This window comes from Gasterosteus aculeatus, chromosome 14 (assembly GCF_964276395.1).
Source record: "Gasterosteus aculeatus chromosome 14, fGasAcu3.hap1.1, whole genome shotgun sequence".
In the NCBI taxonomy this organism is placed as follows: Eukaryota; Metazoa; Chordata; class Actinopteri; order Perciformes; family Gasterosteidae; genus Gasterosteus; species Gasterosteus aculeatus.
The window spans coordinates 16134524-16150778 of record NC_135702.1 but is presented as its reverse complement, the minus strand read 5'-3'; the positions used below and the strand labels follow the sequence as shown (position 1 = coordinate 16150778).

Genomic DNA, 16255 nt, shown 5'->3' with positions numbered 1-16255 from the left:
ATTGTAACATTAAAGGATCCATCGTATGCCCATTTTACCACAAGTTCATATGGTTCCTTGGGGTCCTATTGAAACGTCTGTAACATACTTTGGTCAAAATACCACTAGGATTGTTTTTTTACCGTCTAAAACAGCCCTCCACAGTAGTAACGCTAATGAGCCAGCCCCCCCCTCAGCTAGCTAGCTATTCCAAGTGTATCCGAGGTGACGTGCTTTGGCAAATATCGTATCTGTAGTGAGTGTAGGGGGGCGGGGGGGATATGAGGGGATGAGATGGGGGGGCGAGGCCACGTAGAAACTCCCATTTCATAGTGACGACAGAATGATAAGGAAGCTCATTCGCAGTCACTCAAGCGTGACGTTTCTGACGTACAAGAACCAAACAAATCGCGGGAGTTATTTTCTTGGGTCGGTAGACGTGTCAGATACCAAATTAACGTGTAGAAGCACTAAAAAAGCATGTCCCCATTAAATGTAAATTAGCAGTTCAATGGGCTAACAACAAAGATTCTGACTGGATATTGTTCACTTGCTAATCAATTTGGGATTTGAGTGAATCAACCCTTACATTTTAGCATTTGCTGAACACTCAATAACAATTTTTCAGATTAAGTAGCAGACAAAGACTCAAAACGATTTGATTATAGAATTTATTTGGCAAACACATTGCATTACTACTAGCTGTCATAAAGTGACTTAACAGCAGTATCAAAACATAAATATTCACATTCATATTCATTTGCAATGGAGCAATAAAAAACAAAAAACATTAACACAGGATCTGTATAAAAGCAAGTTAGTGACCCAAAAGATCTTAATACATTCCAATGACCATTTATTGCGTTCAATTTCAATTCTTTTTAAATCGTCATACACATACCGTAGTTACGTACCAAAAATATGACCTCTGCATTCAACCTATCTTAAGCATTTAGGAGCATTGCCGAGTGAGAAGGTAGGCATTTAGGATCATTTCTCTAAGAAAAACTATGGAAAAGAAGCAACAATATTAAATTTCCCAGATCCACGGTCCTAGATACATTTGCAAATTAACATATTCCGTCTGTGAATTCAGATGTGAGCTTAAATTAAGTACTATTTTTAATATTCGGTTTTCGTCCCTCCCTTTTGCACTTGAGCTGTATGGCTACTAAAACTGTGGCCTAATTCTCTCAGGACCCCAAGTAAATTTGTGTTCCGTAAAGAGTAAGCAGCAGAGGGAGCAAAGTGCTGCCAGCTACAAACAGGAAGAGCATCCAGCGTCCAGCAATCCACAGGGTGCATCTCACTCACATTCTGGTCTCTTCTGATGGCCGATTCATGAACCCCCGGAATGCTGAACGCGAAGGTTGCCACCTCATTATTGAAGCGTTGATAGCTATGATCCATCTGTGAAGAGAACCAGAAGCATCAACACCATTTCCCACTCCAGGACCCTAATATAACTCATATAACATATAACTTAAGTAGGTCTGGGGATTATAAAGAAAGGCTCAATACTCAAGTTGATATAACCCACGGCAACATGTTAATTATTATCCCTTTAGGTTGATTGCAAATGTTCTCATTGTGATTCGGGTGGCATTGTGCTTCTCAGAAATTGATGCAGGTTTGCACAAGGCCTCAGTAATAGCAGGGAGTCACCTGAGCATATCTAACAGCTCACTGTGGCTCCTTATATTGTTGCTCCATCCCTTAAATAATTATACAGACCCGCTTACCACATGGCCCCTCGTGCACATCTTGTTGTTTTAAAAGATAGCTACATTCAGAGACATTGCATCTGCTGTCTCTCCATTACAATAAAAGTCAGCCAATGGTTCCCTATACTTTTAATTAGATACTGTAGTTCTTAACGTGGTTGGTGTAGTGGAGAAGACCAGTAGTGTGAGATAATAGTTAGCTCTGATATAGCAACTTAACGCAGAGCGCAAAAAGAGTCCATATTTGGCATTAGATGATACCCCAAATGTGTCTGTAAGAAGTAAATGTTCGATTTCAAGTAAGAAATCCAAAAAGGAATGTGTGAAACTGAACTCCAAAACACAGAGATTTGGTCCTAAACTGCAAAAGCCCCTGAATTAACTCAAAGTCAGCTCCTCACCTTTTATTCTCATGAGGATTTTCAGCACAGAGGTGGAAAACATTCAACTCATCAGTTGGAGGTCTCAGCTCAATGGTGGATTTCTTGGATCCATAGGAATGCTCTCGCACCATGTATCCCTGAAGGTAGATCCCACCTGAAGACAGAGTGTAACATTGCCTTTAACAGTGTCTGAAAAAATTGTGGTCAGACAAATAAAAGTAAGTCAGGAAAAGGATATCTGAAAAAGATGAAACTATAATCTCATGACACAAAGCTCCATAAAGTGCAGGAAAAGTGTCAATTGAAAATAAACTAATCCGTAAACATCAAAATGTCATTAAATTTTCTCTGCCATGCGTCAGGGTGATATAGAAGCTCAATAGACCCAAGAAAAAAGAAACAAGATTATTAGAACGAGAAATTGTTGCAGGCCATAGTTGAGAGGTACCACTGGGATGGTGACAGTAGGACAGAAGAAGTAGAGGTCTCTACTATAGAGAAATCTGGTACATGTACCATCCAAGTATCAGTGGTTATTGTAGTTATTGTTGTTATGCTCCCATATTGCTTGTTGACATATAGCATGCAAATTCATTGCCCTGAAAACCATAACAGATCAGACACTAAACAGTTGACTATATACCAACGATTTAATGTAAGGATTCACCTGACAATCTAATCGTTTCAAACAAGAACAATCTGATGTGCTTGATTCCAGTATTCTTTGGAGTTGCTCCAGTCTTTCTCTATAAGGGAGCCCACCATAACCACCCGGTCAACAGTGGTGACAACGCCCATTAGCCAACCTCGGGTTACATGGCCTGAGCATATGCCGCACCATCGCGTCCTCCGACATATACGGTCTCCATTTCAGGCGGATATGGAAATTTGGGTGGGTGGTTATACAGTTGTGCGCAATCTTGGACAGATAGTCAGAAAGGCTAAAAGGCTTTTGAGAACATTCTCGCAATGATCAACAAAATCTGACACATGGATTGAACTCCTGGATTGACCAAACTGTGAAAAAATGTATCCCAATTGGTAGCTTGGCTGGAGCTGCAGGTGGAGCTGTCAAAGTGGTATCTTCCTCAGTCACACACTCCTTCCCTGTGGGAGTGAAAAAACTACCTAGTCGACAAGAGAAATTATGTTTATCAAGGGCCCTCCTTACTTCTTGTCATCACCGCTTCAAACAAGCCCCAATAGCTGGATGGAAGCCCTGCGGCCTGATGAACCCTGCAGCCTCCTCAGCCATCACCCTGGTTGCAGCTTTGATTGCCTCTTCCCGATCGAGTGTGGTATCTACCGCCTCTTTGAGCCCATTTTCTAAAGTGTCAACTCTTGACCGTGGCTCTAATGGCGCGTTTACACCGAGCGGTACGGTACGGGTCGGTACCCTTTTATTTGTGTCTCCACTGCCAAAAGTTGAGAATAGTACCAAAAATCCGAACCGTACCGTACCACTTTTTTGGGTACCCTTCCGTTGGGGTACCTGGCACAGTTGTTTGGTACTTTAGGCGGGAGCTAGACTCACTGCAGAGCGTTGATTGGTCATCATTTGCGCGTGCCGCAAGGGGAAAGACAATACACGTATTTTTACGCTGTGTTTTTCATTGCAGCATGTAGCCTTTGCAAACAAACAAAGATTGTCGTCTCCTTGTGACAAACAGCCACATATCGAGAAGCAAGAACAGGATTGGCTGTACAGTATGTCCTCCATTGTTGTTTGCGGTTAGCTTTCAGTTTTCGCGCGATCGAATGACGTCAATCTACTTTCCGTCATATACCACGCCTATCAAGTGACGTCATCACTACTTTCTGGAATACACCACGCTTATCAAGTAAGGGTACTGTTGGCGGTGGAAACGCTCGCCAAATCATGGTTAACAGACCCGACCCGTACCAACCCGACCCGACCCGTACCGTACCGCTCGGTGGAAACGCGCCATAAGAGAGTCCTGTTCTTCAGGTGTCCCATTATACACTGCTGCCCTCTGTTGGCTTATGGTGGACATTTTTGCTGTGTTCTAGTTAACAATCAGGGGATAGGTATTGAATGTTGGGTTGAGGGTGTATATTATTTGTTAAATGCAGAAGATAATATACCACTCACCTAATGGCATTAACATAGAATAACTTGTAAACAATGCAATGTGGCAAGAGGGTCCAGATCCCCAAAATTGTAATTTGGCTATTCATACGGCCTGATGATTGTTACCATTCATAATTAAGGCCATCACAACTAAATATCACTTTGGTTATGGTTTCTAAGTCAAATAGATAGGAAGGAAGGGGGAAGGAATAAGTTTTGGGTGAGATAAAAAACCCTCAAAAGAAATCTTCACAAGTAGACATCCATCAGACCTCCATTCTCCACTTTAGAGTTATCCCAATATTTAGTAGGCTATAGCTAACATTTCTGACAAGGATGGGTGGTCATTATTAATGTTACAATTAAAAATGTTAAAATTTGAATGCACCTTGAACCATGTTAGACTCACTTTTCTTAGCTATTTTGAAACAATTGACAGACTACACATATCATACCATGTGCATGAGTTGCACGGATCCCGCTGTAGAAGTAGAGGCAACCATCCTTCAGAACGCAGTAGTGCTGAACCCACACTTCCTTGTTTTTGTCCATTTTATGAAGCAGTCCAAGACACTCAGGGGTTTTCACAGCCAGCGGGGGCAGATTAGAGTTGTGTCTGGTGACATCCACCCACACGTGGTTCTGAAACATGAGAGGTAATTGAGGAGATTAGTGTTAGCACGGCGGCTAAATGTATTAGTTAAGAAGCTATTGTCAAATACTGCCCGATACACTTCTTTGAATCATTCAAGTCTGGAGAAGCAGAGCATTTGATTTATAAAATACTGTCATAATGTAATGAGAATGACAACTATGCACCTGACGACCATGTCAAGATCCAGCTGCTTTGCAATGATAGCATAGTGCACTTTTGTATATTGATACCATGTAGTAGATGCAGCTACTGCCCACCATTGTCCAATTGTTACCTGTGTGATGGGATGAATAGCTTTCTCCATAGCCTCAAGCCACCTGAAATCACCAAGACACAACTTCATAAGGATTTGTAACATTCCCATTGAGCTTTTTTGAAAATATAAAATACAGATAAAAACAGACATGAAAACATGTTATTGTTAAAAAGTAGTTGGTTTAGAAAGTTCCAAAGGTCTACAGTACCGTTTCCTCTCCTGGCTGGAAGTGGCACAGAGGAAGTAAACCCGGTTACTGGATTGAGGGCGGCACTTGAACACAAAGGGTTTTCCCAGGGAAATATCTGGTCCCACTTCAGCCCCTTCCAGCTTTACTGCAAACAAAGCCCGCTTTTTGCTTTCATCCTGTAATGATCATAAGGTAATGTTAAACAGACACTTTTTGGTATCACTGGTATCACTATTGTTTTGGGAAACGAGGGTATGCGATGATGACTCCTTCCTGCTCACCCGTTTATGTCTGTAGTAGAAAAGGCAGCAGTCATGTGTGAGCACAAACCACCTCCTCCTCCAGCCTTTAAACAGACCAGAATGCGTTTGCTTGTGAAGATAACCGCGACATGCTGGTCTGGGGGTGTTTGGACCACGAGCAATGTCTGACCCAATAGTCAGCGTTAGAACATCTGGACCTAAAAAATAGAAATGTTTTTCTTTTAAATAACACACACCTGAGTGTTCTGACTAAATAGTCAAATACGCCGCTACATTCACCTAACCTCTAGACCCAACATTCAAAATGTGTTGAAATGTAAGTTTGCAATGATGGCCTGGGTCTGCCATTGAGAACAGCAGTTGTGAAGGGGAACATACGCCGGTTTGAATTTGATTTGCAACAATATGTTGTCATATGCAACTAACCTCTGTCTTTCATATATGATTTAATATATTATATGTGATTATAATCACTAATGATCCGTTGCCTTCAGATATCAACTCAGCCGTTCAATTGAATTGAGCGTATTTACTTTTCTCCTTCAGGGTTAGTTGACCAGGTAAACTGTTACAGGTTTATACCTTACTCAAAACTTGTTCCTTTGATCAAGTATTTTCTTGCACCCCATTATCAGGCCTGGTAACAGCATACCTTGCCTGGCCAAATCCGTAGCTTCTGAGTGGGAATTGCTGGTTACATCAGTTCCATTGACAGTTAGGACCAGGTCTCCTACCATCAACCCCGCTTCCTCAGCAGCCCCATCTAAAACGACAGAACAATGCAGAGAAAACACAAAGACAAACTGGGGCCACTGTGTGTTGCGTGTAGGTGCAACGGCGTACAAGCCATCGAAATTGCATTAATTTGGTTAACGGTATTAATTTCAAATAACATAATAACTTACATCGTACTCAATTGAAAGCACAACCCTTTAAAAGAGTAAATAGTAGCCATAAAATGAACACATTAAGTTAACCAGAGAGAAGCTTTTTGATGCGTTTAAGTAACTGCCATGTTATTATCCAGGTCATGTGACTGCCTCCCATTGGTTAACTTATCATCAGGATTCTGTTTGTAGGCTAAATCTAGATGGCTGCCTTGGTGTGTTGGTGCACATTGTTTTGTACTGTTTTTGTTGAAATTGTATCACGAGAACAACTCCAGCAGACCTAGTTTAAACTTTTCTTTTACATTCTTGCTTACTACACAACAGTGCGCTCACTTTTACTCAATGCGCGCTCACTGTCCAACAAACTTGATCGATACTGGACTCTGCACTGTTTGCAGTGGATCGTGACAAAGAATATCAGCTCCATCACCAAGAAGGTTCAGCAGAGGATGCACTTCCTGAGGCAGCTGAAGAAGTTCAACCTGCCAAAGACAATGCATGGCCATCATTGAGTCCATCCTCTGCTCCACCATCACCGCCCGGTACGCCGCAGCCACAGCCGAGGACAAGCCAAGGACAGACTGCAGCGAGACAGTGATTGGCTGCAATCAGCCATCTCTCCATGACATATTTGCTTCCAGGACCCTGAAGCGGGCAAGACAGATTGCAGCCGACTGTTCTCACCCTGGACCAGAACTCTTAGACGTTAAGTCGTAACGCAACAAAAACGTTCCAACTGATCCACACTCTTGCACATCCTTTTCTATATTAAAATATACTACTTTTATGACATATTTTTTAACACAATGTTATCTTTTTGTTTGTCTACGATAGTTTATTTGCACTTTGAAAAATGATGTCTTGATTATTGCATATTGTTTCTTTATTATCATGCAACGTATTTTGGCATTTAAACTGTCCTGTCTCTGACTCTGTAAAGTCCACACTCATTTCATCTGTTTGTTAAATGTTAAAAGCAATCGTCTCGGTCACCTACATGGATGAGATTGCACTGTAGGCGAGGAATTCACTTACTTGTGTCAACCTCTGTAACCACAATGGGTTTACAAAACTGTATTCGAAAGCCCCAAGGATACTCTCCTTCCCCTCTGCTGATCTTGACAGTCCTCTCCCGTACTGAACAGGAGGAGAAAGGTCAGAGCAGGAGGATATTTATGTAGTCATTTGCTTGGTTCAGTATACAGTACAGCCTCTGCATTGTGTTTGAATTTTTTTCTTTTTACCATAATCACAAACTTACTTGAGACTGCTCGAGTTTTGGTTTTGGGGTTGGGTGGAATAGAAACTGAGTCTGCATCATCTCCTTGGTAAATCCATGGTGAAGAATGGAAAGTCTCGGTGTAAAAGCCCCTGTCTTTATCGTCTTGAATTGCCATTTCCATAGAATGAGAACCCTCTGAGACTAGAAAAAATAAAAAAAGGGAGTACAAAACATTGCATGGTTCAGTACAGTGTACTCTGTAGAAGGTGTCAGTGGTTGAAATGATACGTTTACAGAATTTGACAATAGTCATTTAGACTGTTGTACACATGCGTCACCATCTGGCTCAGTACTCCCTCATCTGTGTTTCAGCCCACAGTCAGGAAAAACCTAATGCTGTCTAAAATAACACCCATTCTTGACTGTTTAGAACCTTTTAACTAATACTCACTAGATCTTATTGTTAAATAAAGTTATTTTTAAATGTATTCATCCACACCATCATTTTTTTCTTTTATAGTGATTAAATATATTACTGAAGATCTTTCCATATTTTATTGAACATGATTTAGAGCAGAAGTCACTAACTGGCGGACCGCGGATCGGACCCGGACCAACAGCTAAAAAAAAGACGGTTATGATTTAAAAGTGACAGCGCACTTTCGGCTGGCGCAGCTTTGGTCGTCTTTACGGTAGCGCCTTAAAGAAACAGACCAATTGCATTCAAGTTAAACCATCCCACGTGATACTACTCGACCAATCGAGTGTCACGGTGTGGTTCTCACTGGGATAGTCACTGGGAGCGTGTGATGGACCTTGCGGTCCGGCTCCAGGCCACCTACTCCCTTCCCGCTGGGCCGCCACAGCGATCTCCCGTTCCACGACTCGCAGCTCCGACCCCGAGACTCTCAGCCCCGACCCCGACTCGGCCAGTACCGGTCCCGAGACTCTCGGCCCCGACCCCGACTCGGCCAGTACCGGCTCCGAGACTCATGACCCCGACGCCTCCAGTCCCCGCTCCGAGACTCATGACCCCGACACCGCCGGTGCCGGCCCCGAGACTCCAGACCCCGACCCCTCCAGTCCCGGCCCCGAGACTCATGACTCCAACGCCTCCAGTCCCCGCTCCCCGACTCAGGTTCCCTCCCATCCCGTGGTCCTCTCCCACCCTCCCGTTGGTGAGTTGAGGGCCCTTGAGGGGGGGGTCCTGGCAGGGGTTGCGACAGTGGCTGGCAAATCCGGCTTCCTGCATCCCTGAGCTGGCAACGACTCCCGAGGTGTTCGGTGTCCCCGAGCCGGCGACGACTCCCGAGGTGTTCCGTGTCCCCGAGCCGGCGACGACTCCCGAGGTGTTCCGTGTCCCCGAGCCGGCGACGACTCCCGAGGTGTTCCGTGTCCCCGAGCCGCCACCGACTGCGGAGGTGTTCCGTGTCCCCGAGCCGCCACCGACTGCGGAGGTGTTCCGTGTCCCCGAGCCGCCGACGACTGCGGAGGTGTTCCGTGTCCCCGAGCTGCCGATGGCAGTTTTCTGCCACTTGTGTCCCCGAGTAACTTCACTTCCTGCCTTGTCCTGTCATCCCCTGTGATCATCTGATTGTTTCCACCTGTGTCCAATCACCTGCACCTCCCTAGTGTATTTAAGCCGTGTGTCTCTTGTGTCACTTGTCGCGTCATTGTCTATCGTCCTGGATGTTCCTCGTTCCTGCCTGTCTTTTTGCCCCCTGTGTGTGTTTTTGCCCGTTTTGACTATTAAAGTCCTTTTTGTTTCCCGCAAACTCTGCGTTTGAGTCCTGCCTTTTTCCCGACGCAACATCCCTGACATCGAGTCTTTGCATTGCAGGCAGGATGATATCGTCTCAATACTGCAGACGAGACAGGTAGCGTCAAGTTACAACTAAAAAGACGGTAGGGAGAAAGATAGCGAAACTTGAGGAACAAATGGCGCTATCCAAAAAGAGAAAAGTGTGTTCAGGCCCAGGTTTAAAATCCTGGCAGGACAAACTAGATCTTAAATCTCCCACTAACCAAAAACATGGGAGAGTGGATAAAAAAAATAAAATGTGAAAATTCACATTTGGACTTGACAGTCTCAGCAAATTATAAATAAAACATGCACACATTTTAAAAATTGAACAGTTTAATAATCTATTCCTCTATTTATTCACACTAAGTAGTCACATTATGATCTCCCGGACCTTTGCTTCTATACATTTTCTCTAACTGGACCTCATCACATTTTAGTTGAATAGCCCTGACTCCTTAGTTACTGTCCTTCGGGACTTTAACAAAGAAAATCTTAGCCATTAACGTCCGAAGTACAAATAGTTTATTAAATGCCCAGCCAGGGAGGAGAACACGCTGGATCACTGTTACACGACAGTAAGCAGGACTTATCACGCCGTCCCTCGTGCTGCACTGGGACACTCTGACCACGTCATGGTCCACTTGATTCCTGCATACAGGCAGAAACTAAAGCTCTGCAAACCTGTGGTGAGGGAATTCACGAAGTGGACCAGTGAAGCTTTGGAGGATCTTCGGTTGATCGATCTGCTTGCACTGCACAGACTGGGATGTTTTCAAGACTGATACTAGCAGTCTGGATGAGTTCACAGAGGCTGCAACTTCTTACATCGACTTCTGTGAGGACAGCTGTGTACCATCATGCACCAGGGTGAGTTATAACAACGACAAACCCGGTTCAAACCAGGTGGATCACAGACTTCCTGTCCGATAGGAAGCAGCACATGAAGCTGGGGAAACATGTCTCAGCCTCTCGGACCATCAGCACCGGTTCCCCCCAAGGCTGCGTTCTTTCCCCTCTGCTCTTCTCCCTGTACACCAACAGCTGCACCTCCAGTCACCAGTCCGTCAAGCTCCTGAAGTTTGCGGACGACACCACCCTCATTGGACTGATCTCTGGTGGGGAGTCTGGTGTCTGGTGGGAACGAGTCCGCCTACAGGTTGAAGATTGACCATATGGTGCAATCATAACAACATGGAGCTCAACGCTCTGAAGACAGTGGAGATGGTTGTGGATTTCAGGAAGAATTCAGTCCCATCTTCCCCCATCATACTGTGTGATTCCCCCGTCACCACTGTGGATTCCTTCTGTTTTCTGGGCTCCATCATCACCCAGGCCAGACCTCAAATCAAATTCCTCTTGCACTATGTTGTTCATGCTCTATGTCGTCTTATCTGTCTTTTTGTCCATTGTCTTACTGTCTGATGTTATTCACCAATCGCCAAGTCAAATTCCTTGTATGTCTAACATATTTTGGTAATAAATGTTCCTGATTCCTGACTTGTACAAATCTGGTGGTAAAAGTATCATACTTTGATGAAGTTTGATCACCACTGACTGCTGTGTCTCTTCACTAAATTTCAGCTCTTGTACAGCCATGATTATTTGGATACACCACCTATTGACCCAAACTCAACCCGAGAGTTACCTGATTCCTGTGTGATATCACTGGTCATTGAGCTTCCTCCAGCAGAGCTCCGTTCCTTGCTCTCCTTGAAGAGTTTTCGCCTCCTGACCCAGTGGTCGGAGCCACTGCTGTCTGGGTCTCTATGAACCATGGGTTTCTGATGCTCCTTAGCCTCTAAGGAGGCTGGAAATGGTGATAAAAAAGACACAATAGGTCAGTTTTATTTACAAAATGACCTGAAATGAGTTGTTCAGTTATTATTTCAAATAACCAAATCATCTGACAAACTTTGGTGTACTCACGTCCGGATACTATGTGTTCATCTGCCCCGGTTGTTTTACTGAGCTGCTCTGTCACATTGATTTTTGCATCACTAGAACAGTTGGCAGGACATGATGCAGTGACTGCAGGTTGGTCAGAATCGTGTATTGTCCTTCTTGCTGCATTTAATTGCTCATCATTGCTTGGCTCAGTCATTAGTGGTAAAGAAGGGCTGATATTTCCTGTTTTTTCACCAAATGGTTTGGATTCAATCTCTGCAACCGCCATTGTGGTTATCGAAAAGAATTTCCCCTCCTGCAAAGGGAACATGCAAGGGACTCCCAGGTCAGTTGTACCTGGTGTTTCCATGAAACTACCCGGTGATGATCTTGAGTGCATTGGCAGGGATGTTTGCTTGAGTGCATTAACATGTACTGTGACTGAGGACTTACTATGTTTGGGGGAAACTGAGACTAGATCCTTTTGACTTTCACTTTCAACCTCGTCCTTGAGGAGTGATGTTGCAGGATGCCTCTTTAATATTTGTTCCACAGATCCTCTGCAGGATGGAGGGGTGACTTCTATGGTAAGGGCTCTTTGACTCAACTTCTCTGTGAGGAGCTCTGGGCTGTGAAATTCAACTTCCTCCATATCTTTACCAAAATCACTGTCTGTCACCTCACTTTGGTCAATATAGTCCTGACTTCCCACATCCATTGGTAAGCTCTGTTCTATGCCTGCATCCTGTTGTCTGAGCTCTTGAGGGGGGTAACTGATTGGCCTTCGACACCGGTCATTCACCATGAACTCAGGTGTATCTTCAGAGCTGGTCATACAGAATGGACTAAGGATGAATTGCTTTCCATCGCCACTGTTTAGGACTTCTGAGGCACGTCTGGATTGTGCCTTTGTTTGTGGAAAATTATAATTTTCTATTCCGAATGCAGAGAACTCGTCTGTGTCCAGGGGGATCCTTCCCAGCCTTTCAGTTTGCAGAAACTGTGAGCGCGTGACTAGAGAGGGAAAGGATTTAGTACAGCGGGACAGAGGATCTTCCTGCATCGATCCTGGACCCTCTGACATCCCAGGATATGTTTGGTGTCTCGTGTTTGGAGACAAACGAGCTCTGTGCTCCTCAGTGACAATACCGTTGTTTCTAATCCAGGATTTTTCCTTTTGACAGTTGATGAAATCTCTTAAGTTGGACCTAGACAAGAAGGGTCTCATGAGCATTGGCTCAGAGCTGGCTGATTCTGATAATCGCTGGAAACAAGGTGCCAGTTGTGCTGTTTCTCCTGCTTCTAAAGAAAATAGCCATTGAGATTCTTCATTATTAGTAATGTTAGCGTGAAATTCCATTTGCTTTTTATCTGCAGGACTTTGAGCAGCAATTTTACAGGAATCCAGGCAGTGGGTTAATTCCTCTAAAGTATTATTTCTAAGGTCTGCAAACTGACCACTTCTGATGCTTTTGTCAAAGTTCTTCCTCTCCCCTTGACATGTGATATTTGACGGTGGTCTTGGTCTAGATGGATGATTTGTCCACATTGAGTCTGTTGGTGTTTGTTTGTGATCCCTGCAGCATTGTGAATACTGTGTGTTGTCCCATGCGCTTGATGGACGGACATATTTGGAATCACGATGAGACTCTGTGTGTTCACTCACGTCGCCAAAGGTAAACCTGTAATTTGAGCTTTGATCGCCATTGTGATTAGTCACATGTTGGGATGACTGCTCACATGACGTATTCTTTGGTAACCATGGCTCACATTTACTCTTAAAAAACACATCAGCACAGTCCCCTTTTTCGTTTATTAAAACATACGAGGTCTTGTTGCCAGAAGTATTCAATTGAAAACTTTCTTGAATTTCATATTTACCATGTGACCTGTTGCATTTCATTGCGATGTTCATGATGTTAGTAACTAGTGCTGGTGAGTGGGTTGCATCCTCACATGAGGGCACACGTGACTGCTGGACAATGATATTTGGGAGGAAATCCTCCACGTCGTTGACAGACAATGTCCTCACTCCTTTCTCTTTTTCCTCTGTCGTTTTGGTATAAATACTCCTTTGTTTTGAAAATGAATTCCCGTGATGATCCCGTTTGGCTCTTTTGTCCTTGGGTGAAGCACTGTCGTATTTTTCCTCATCTTCCGATCCTGACAGGACATTTTCCTTTCGAAGTAAGTCTGTCTCACCCATTTCAACATTGTCCTTTCTGCAGCTCACAGTGTTAGTTTTGTTCTGCTTTTGAACGGCACAAGCTGAGACGCCCTCTGAAAGTAAAAAATACACACAAAATGAGGTAAGAGAATGTCTACAATGTAGTAGGATATTTAAATAGCTTTGACAGGTCACAGATTTTTACATATACAAGTAAAAACTAAACACAATCGAATACACATATTGGATTGTATCAAAATAAAACACGCTCACGTGCGCTTACAGACCCGCTATGTTCACAAAGAACAGAGAAGCTCGAAGTACAACACACAGTGTGACTTCTTCTCAGGTCAGATTTTTTTTCAAATCCTTTCATCTGTAACAAGAATTTGGAATTATATTGAATAGATCAGCACCGTCACAATACAGCTATTTGTGTCAGTATAGGCCAGATATCAGTATTGCTGTAAATGCAACATAGAAACATGAACACCGGCTCTGTGAAAAGGACCCCTTCCATATGTAGGTACGAACGGCTCATTCTAAGCCAGTGATTCTCAACTGGTGGGTCGGACCAGTTTTTAATGGGCCTTTGCCTGGGAAAACAAAAATGAGAATTAACGGCTGGCTGTTTTGTTTTTTCATTAAACTTGTTTTTGTGTTGGCATACGTATTCTGTCTCCACACTATCTCAGGTTCAAACTGCACCATATTTTCATTAAATAAATTTGAGAAGTTGAGAATGTTCCTGGATTTGGGTCACGGCTTGTCATTACGGGGTGATGGTGGGTCCCGGAGCCAGACCAGCTGAGAACCACTGCTCTAAGCTAAAGAAAACTCCTTGATTCTTATTTTCACTAGATGATGCCTGCAAGAAAAACTACGTATACATATTTCATTCATCCTTAACAGACCCCCCTAAACAATCGCATGTGCCTACAAAGAACTGATGCTTGTTAGGGGGAATGCTTCACAATCGGTAGATCATCTTAATTGCTTTTGTATGTGTGAAATCAGAAGTTCTGTGACTTGCGTAATTCCCTAACACCACTCTGGTTATTTTATTCCCAACGAAGGGAACCTTGTAGGAGGTTATGTTGAAATGTTTCCCGCTCTTATATGTAGATTTTAAAACAGCTAAAGTGTCAGTTGACTGAAATAGTGTGAATGTGAGTCTTTTCATGACGACCCACGTGGTTTTTACTGAGTACGAAGGTCGGCAATAGTGTTCCTTACACGTTGTCTACTTCATGAAGCCTGACGGAAACCTTAAACCTTGTCCGAAGAAGTCAAGATATTGGCGAACCGCGCAGGTGTTGGAAAAATGTGACTCAGCTAAGCACACGATTGACCTTGTTGCACCCTCGGCCCAAAGCTCCAACTCACGTTTACTGCTGCTGGACCTCTTCCTCCACCTGCTGCTCCTCCTCCTCCCCCTTTTACTCATTCCTGAGGCACCACCGTCTCACATTCACTGCAAAACAAGAGAAAACGCATGTGTTCAACATTTCAACACAAACTTCAACCCATATTTTCCACATTGTTTTGGGGTACAGATATCTTGTGTATTGGTAGAAAGGGATTTCTGAGATTTAGTGGAAAGGGCAATGTCCACAATTTCACCAGGATATGAACGTAACCTAACTTAGACAACATCGATGACAACAAAACTATGATACGAATGATAATAAGGAAAAATGATGATTTTTATTATTATACACATCAAACATCTTCATAGTTCTTCGTAAAACACAGAAAATGTGTTTCATAAAAATGTGTAAATAGCAATATGTCATTATAGAAACCAAAATATAAGAGGTTATTCGAAACAATCTTGAAATACTATATATAAATATATATTTTTTATAGGCTGTATGAACCCGCAGAATCTATAAGAAGAGGTCACTTACGTCTTGCTGTGAAATCCTGAAGTTTCTATCAATGTATGAAGAAGAGCAACAGAGCAGCGGCTGCTTCTCACACACAGACGTACTGCTTGTGCGCCTCAGACTGCTCCACTTCTTATTGTTTCTATTTTTAACGTAAAGCAGCTTATTACTTTTAATCTCATGAGCCACCGGCGATGTCCTATCGTACCCACGCCTTACGAACGAGCACTATTCACACATTTCCCAAGGATCTTATAGAGGATGTGAAGATTATATATAGATGTATATTTTTAAAGAGGTTTACTACAGATACTTTAAAGGACTGTGGTACACAGCTCTTTGTAAATCTAGTAAAGAGATGCTAACTATTGCTACAACTTATTTCATCAGCAATATGAGGACGGGGTCTAAGAGAAGTCGAGTTTAGTTAGTGCTGTGTACCTTTACAAAAGTAACCAATGATTTGACTTTCTCTTTATTAGCCAACTTCTTCATCTCTTCCCCTCCCTTCTTTCTAATCATCAGCAACATTTGTATTTTATTTCCAACTATTTCCTTTTTGCCTGTTTTATTGTCTTTCTCCCTGGAGCCTAAGAGCTTTTTATTTGTATCATTTGCTTTTCACTAACTTAAATGCCCAGTTTCTCTTTCTAATTACCTCTATTACCCAGTTTCTATTTCTAATTACCTTTATTACCCAGTTTCTATTTCTAATTACCTCTATTACCCAGTTTCTATGTCTAATTACCTCTTAAAAAGTATTGTTCCACCTTTCCCTTTCCTTCCTTTAATTGTTGGGATAGATTCTAGAGCATGCTGCAGCTGTTATAGTGTATTAATGAATATACAATAATATA

At 43.1% G+C, this 16255-nt stretch overlaps 1 protein-coding gene across 3 annotated transcripts; it reads right to left on the bottom strand.

Moving 5' to 3' along the window:
* Window positions 1-636: 636 nt before the first annotated feature.
* Window positions 637-15745, bottom strand: pdzph1 (PDZ and pleckstrin homology domains 1). Of its 3 annotated transcripts, none has more exons than XM_040197621.2 (14): window positions 15420-15745; window positions 14896-14983; window positions 13783-13885; window positions 11385-13622; window positions 11104-11265; window positions 7694-7855; window positions 7468-7569; window positions 6195-6305; window positions 5561-5739; window positions 5298-5455; window positions 5108-5150; window positions 4634-4820; window positions 2105-2240; window positions 637-1389 (listed from the first exon to the last, which is right to left on the bottom strand). In XM_040197621.2, the coding sequence occupies exons 3-14, from the start codon at window positions 13883-13885 to the stop codon at window positions 1290-1292; spliced, it is 3681 nt and encodes a 1226-aa protein (XP_040053555.2). In that variant the 5' UTR covers window positions 14896-14983; window positions 15420-15745; the 3' UTR covers window positions 637-1289. The 3 variants fall into 3 exon arrangements, with proteins under 3 accessions (XP_040053555.2, XP_040053557.2, XP_040053556.2); XM_040197623.2 differs by having other exon boundaries at window positions 13797-13885; XM_040197622.2 differs by lacking the exon at window positions 13783-13885.
* Between the last annotated feature and the right edge of the window lie 510 nt (window positions 15746-16255).

Excerpts from the sequence above, each read along its gene's own strand:
- pdzph1 (XM_040197621.2), bottom strand. The coding sequence starts at position 13,885 with ATGAAAGGATTTGAAAAAAAATCTGACCTGAGAAGAAGTCACACTGTG. Across the intron at positions 2,241-4,633 it reads CCGTGCAACTCATGCACATG|GTGGGATCTACCTTCAGGGA; the intron begins GTATGATATGTG and ends CTCTGTCTTCAG. Across the intron at positions 1,390-2,104 it reads AATCCTCATGAGAATAAAAG|ATGGATCATAGCTATCAACG; the intron begins GTGAGGAGCTGA and ends TTCTCTTCACAG.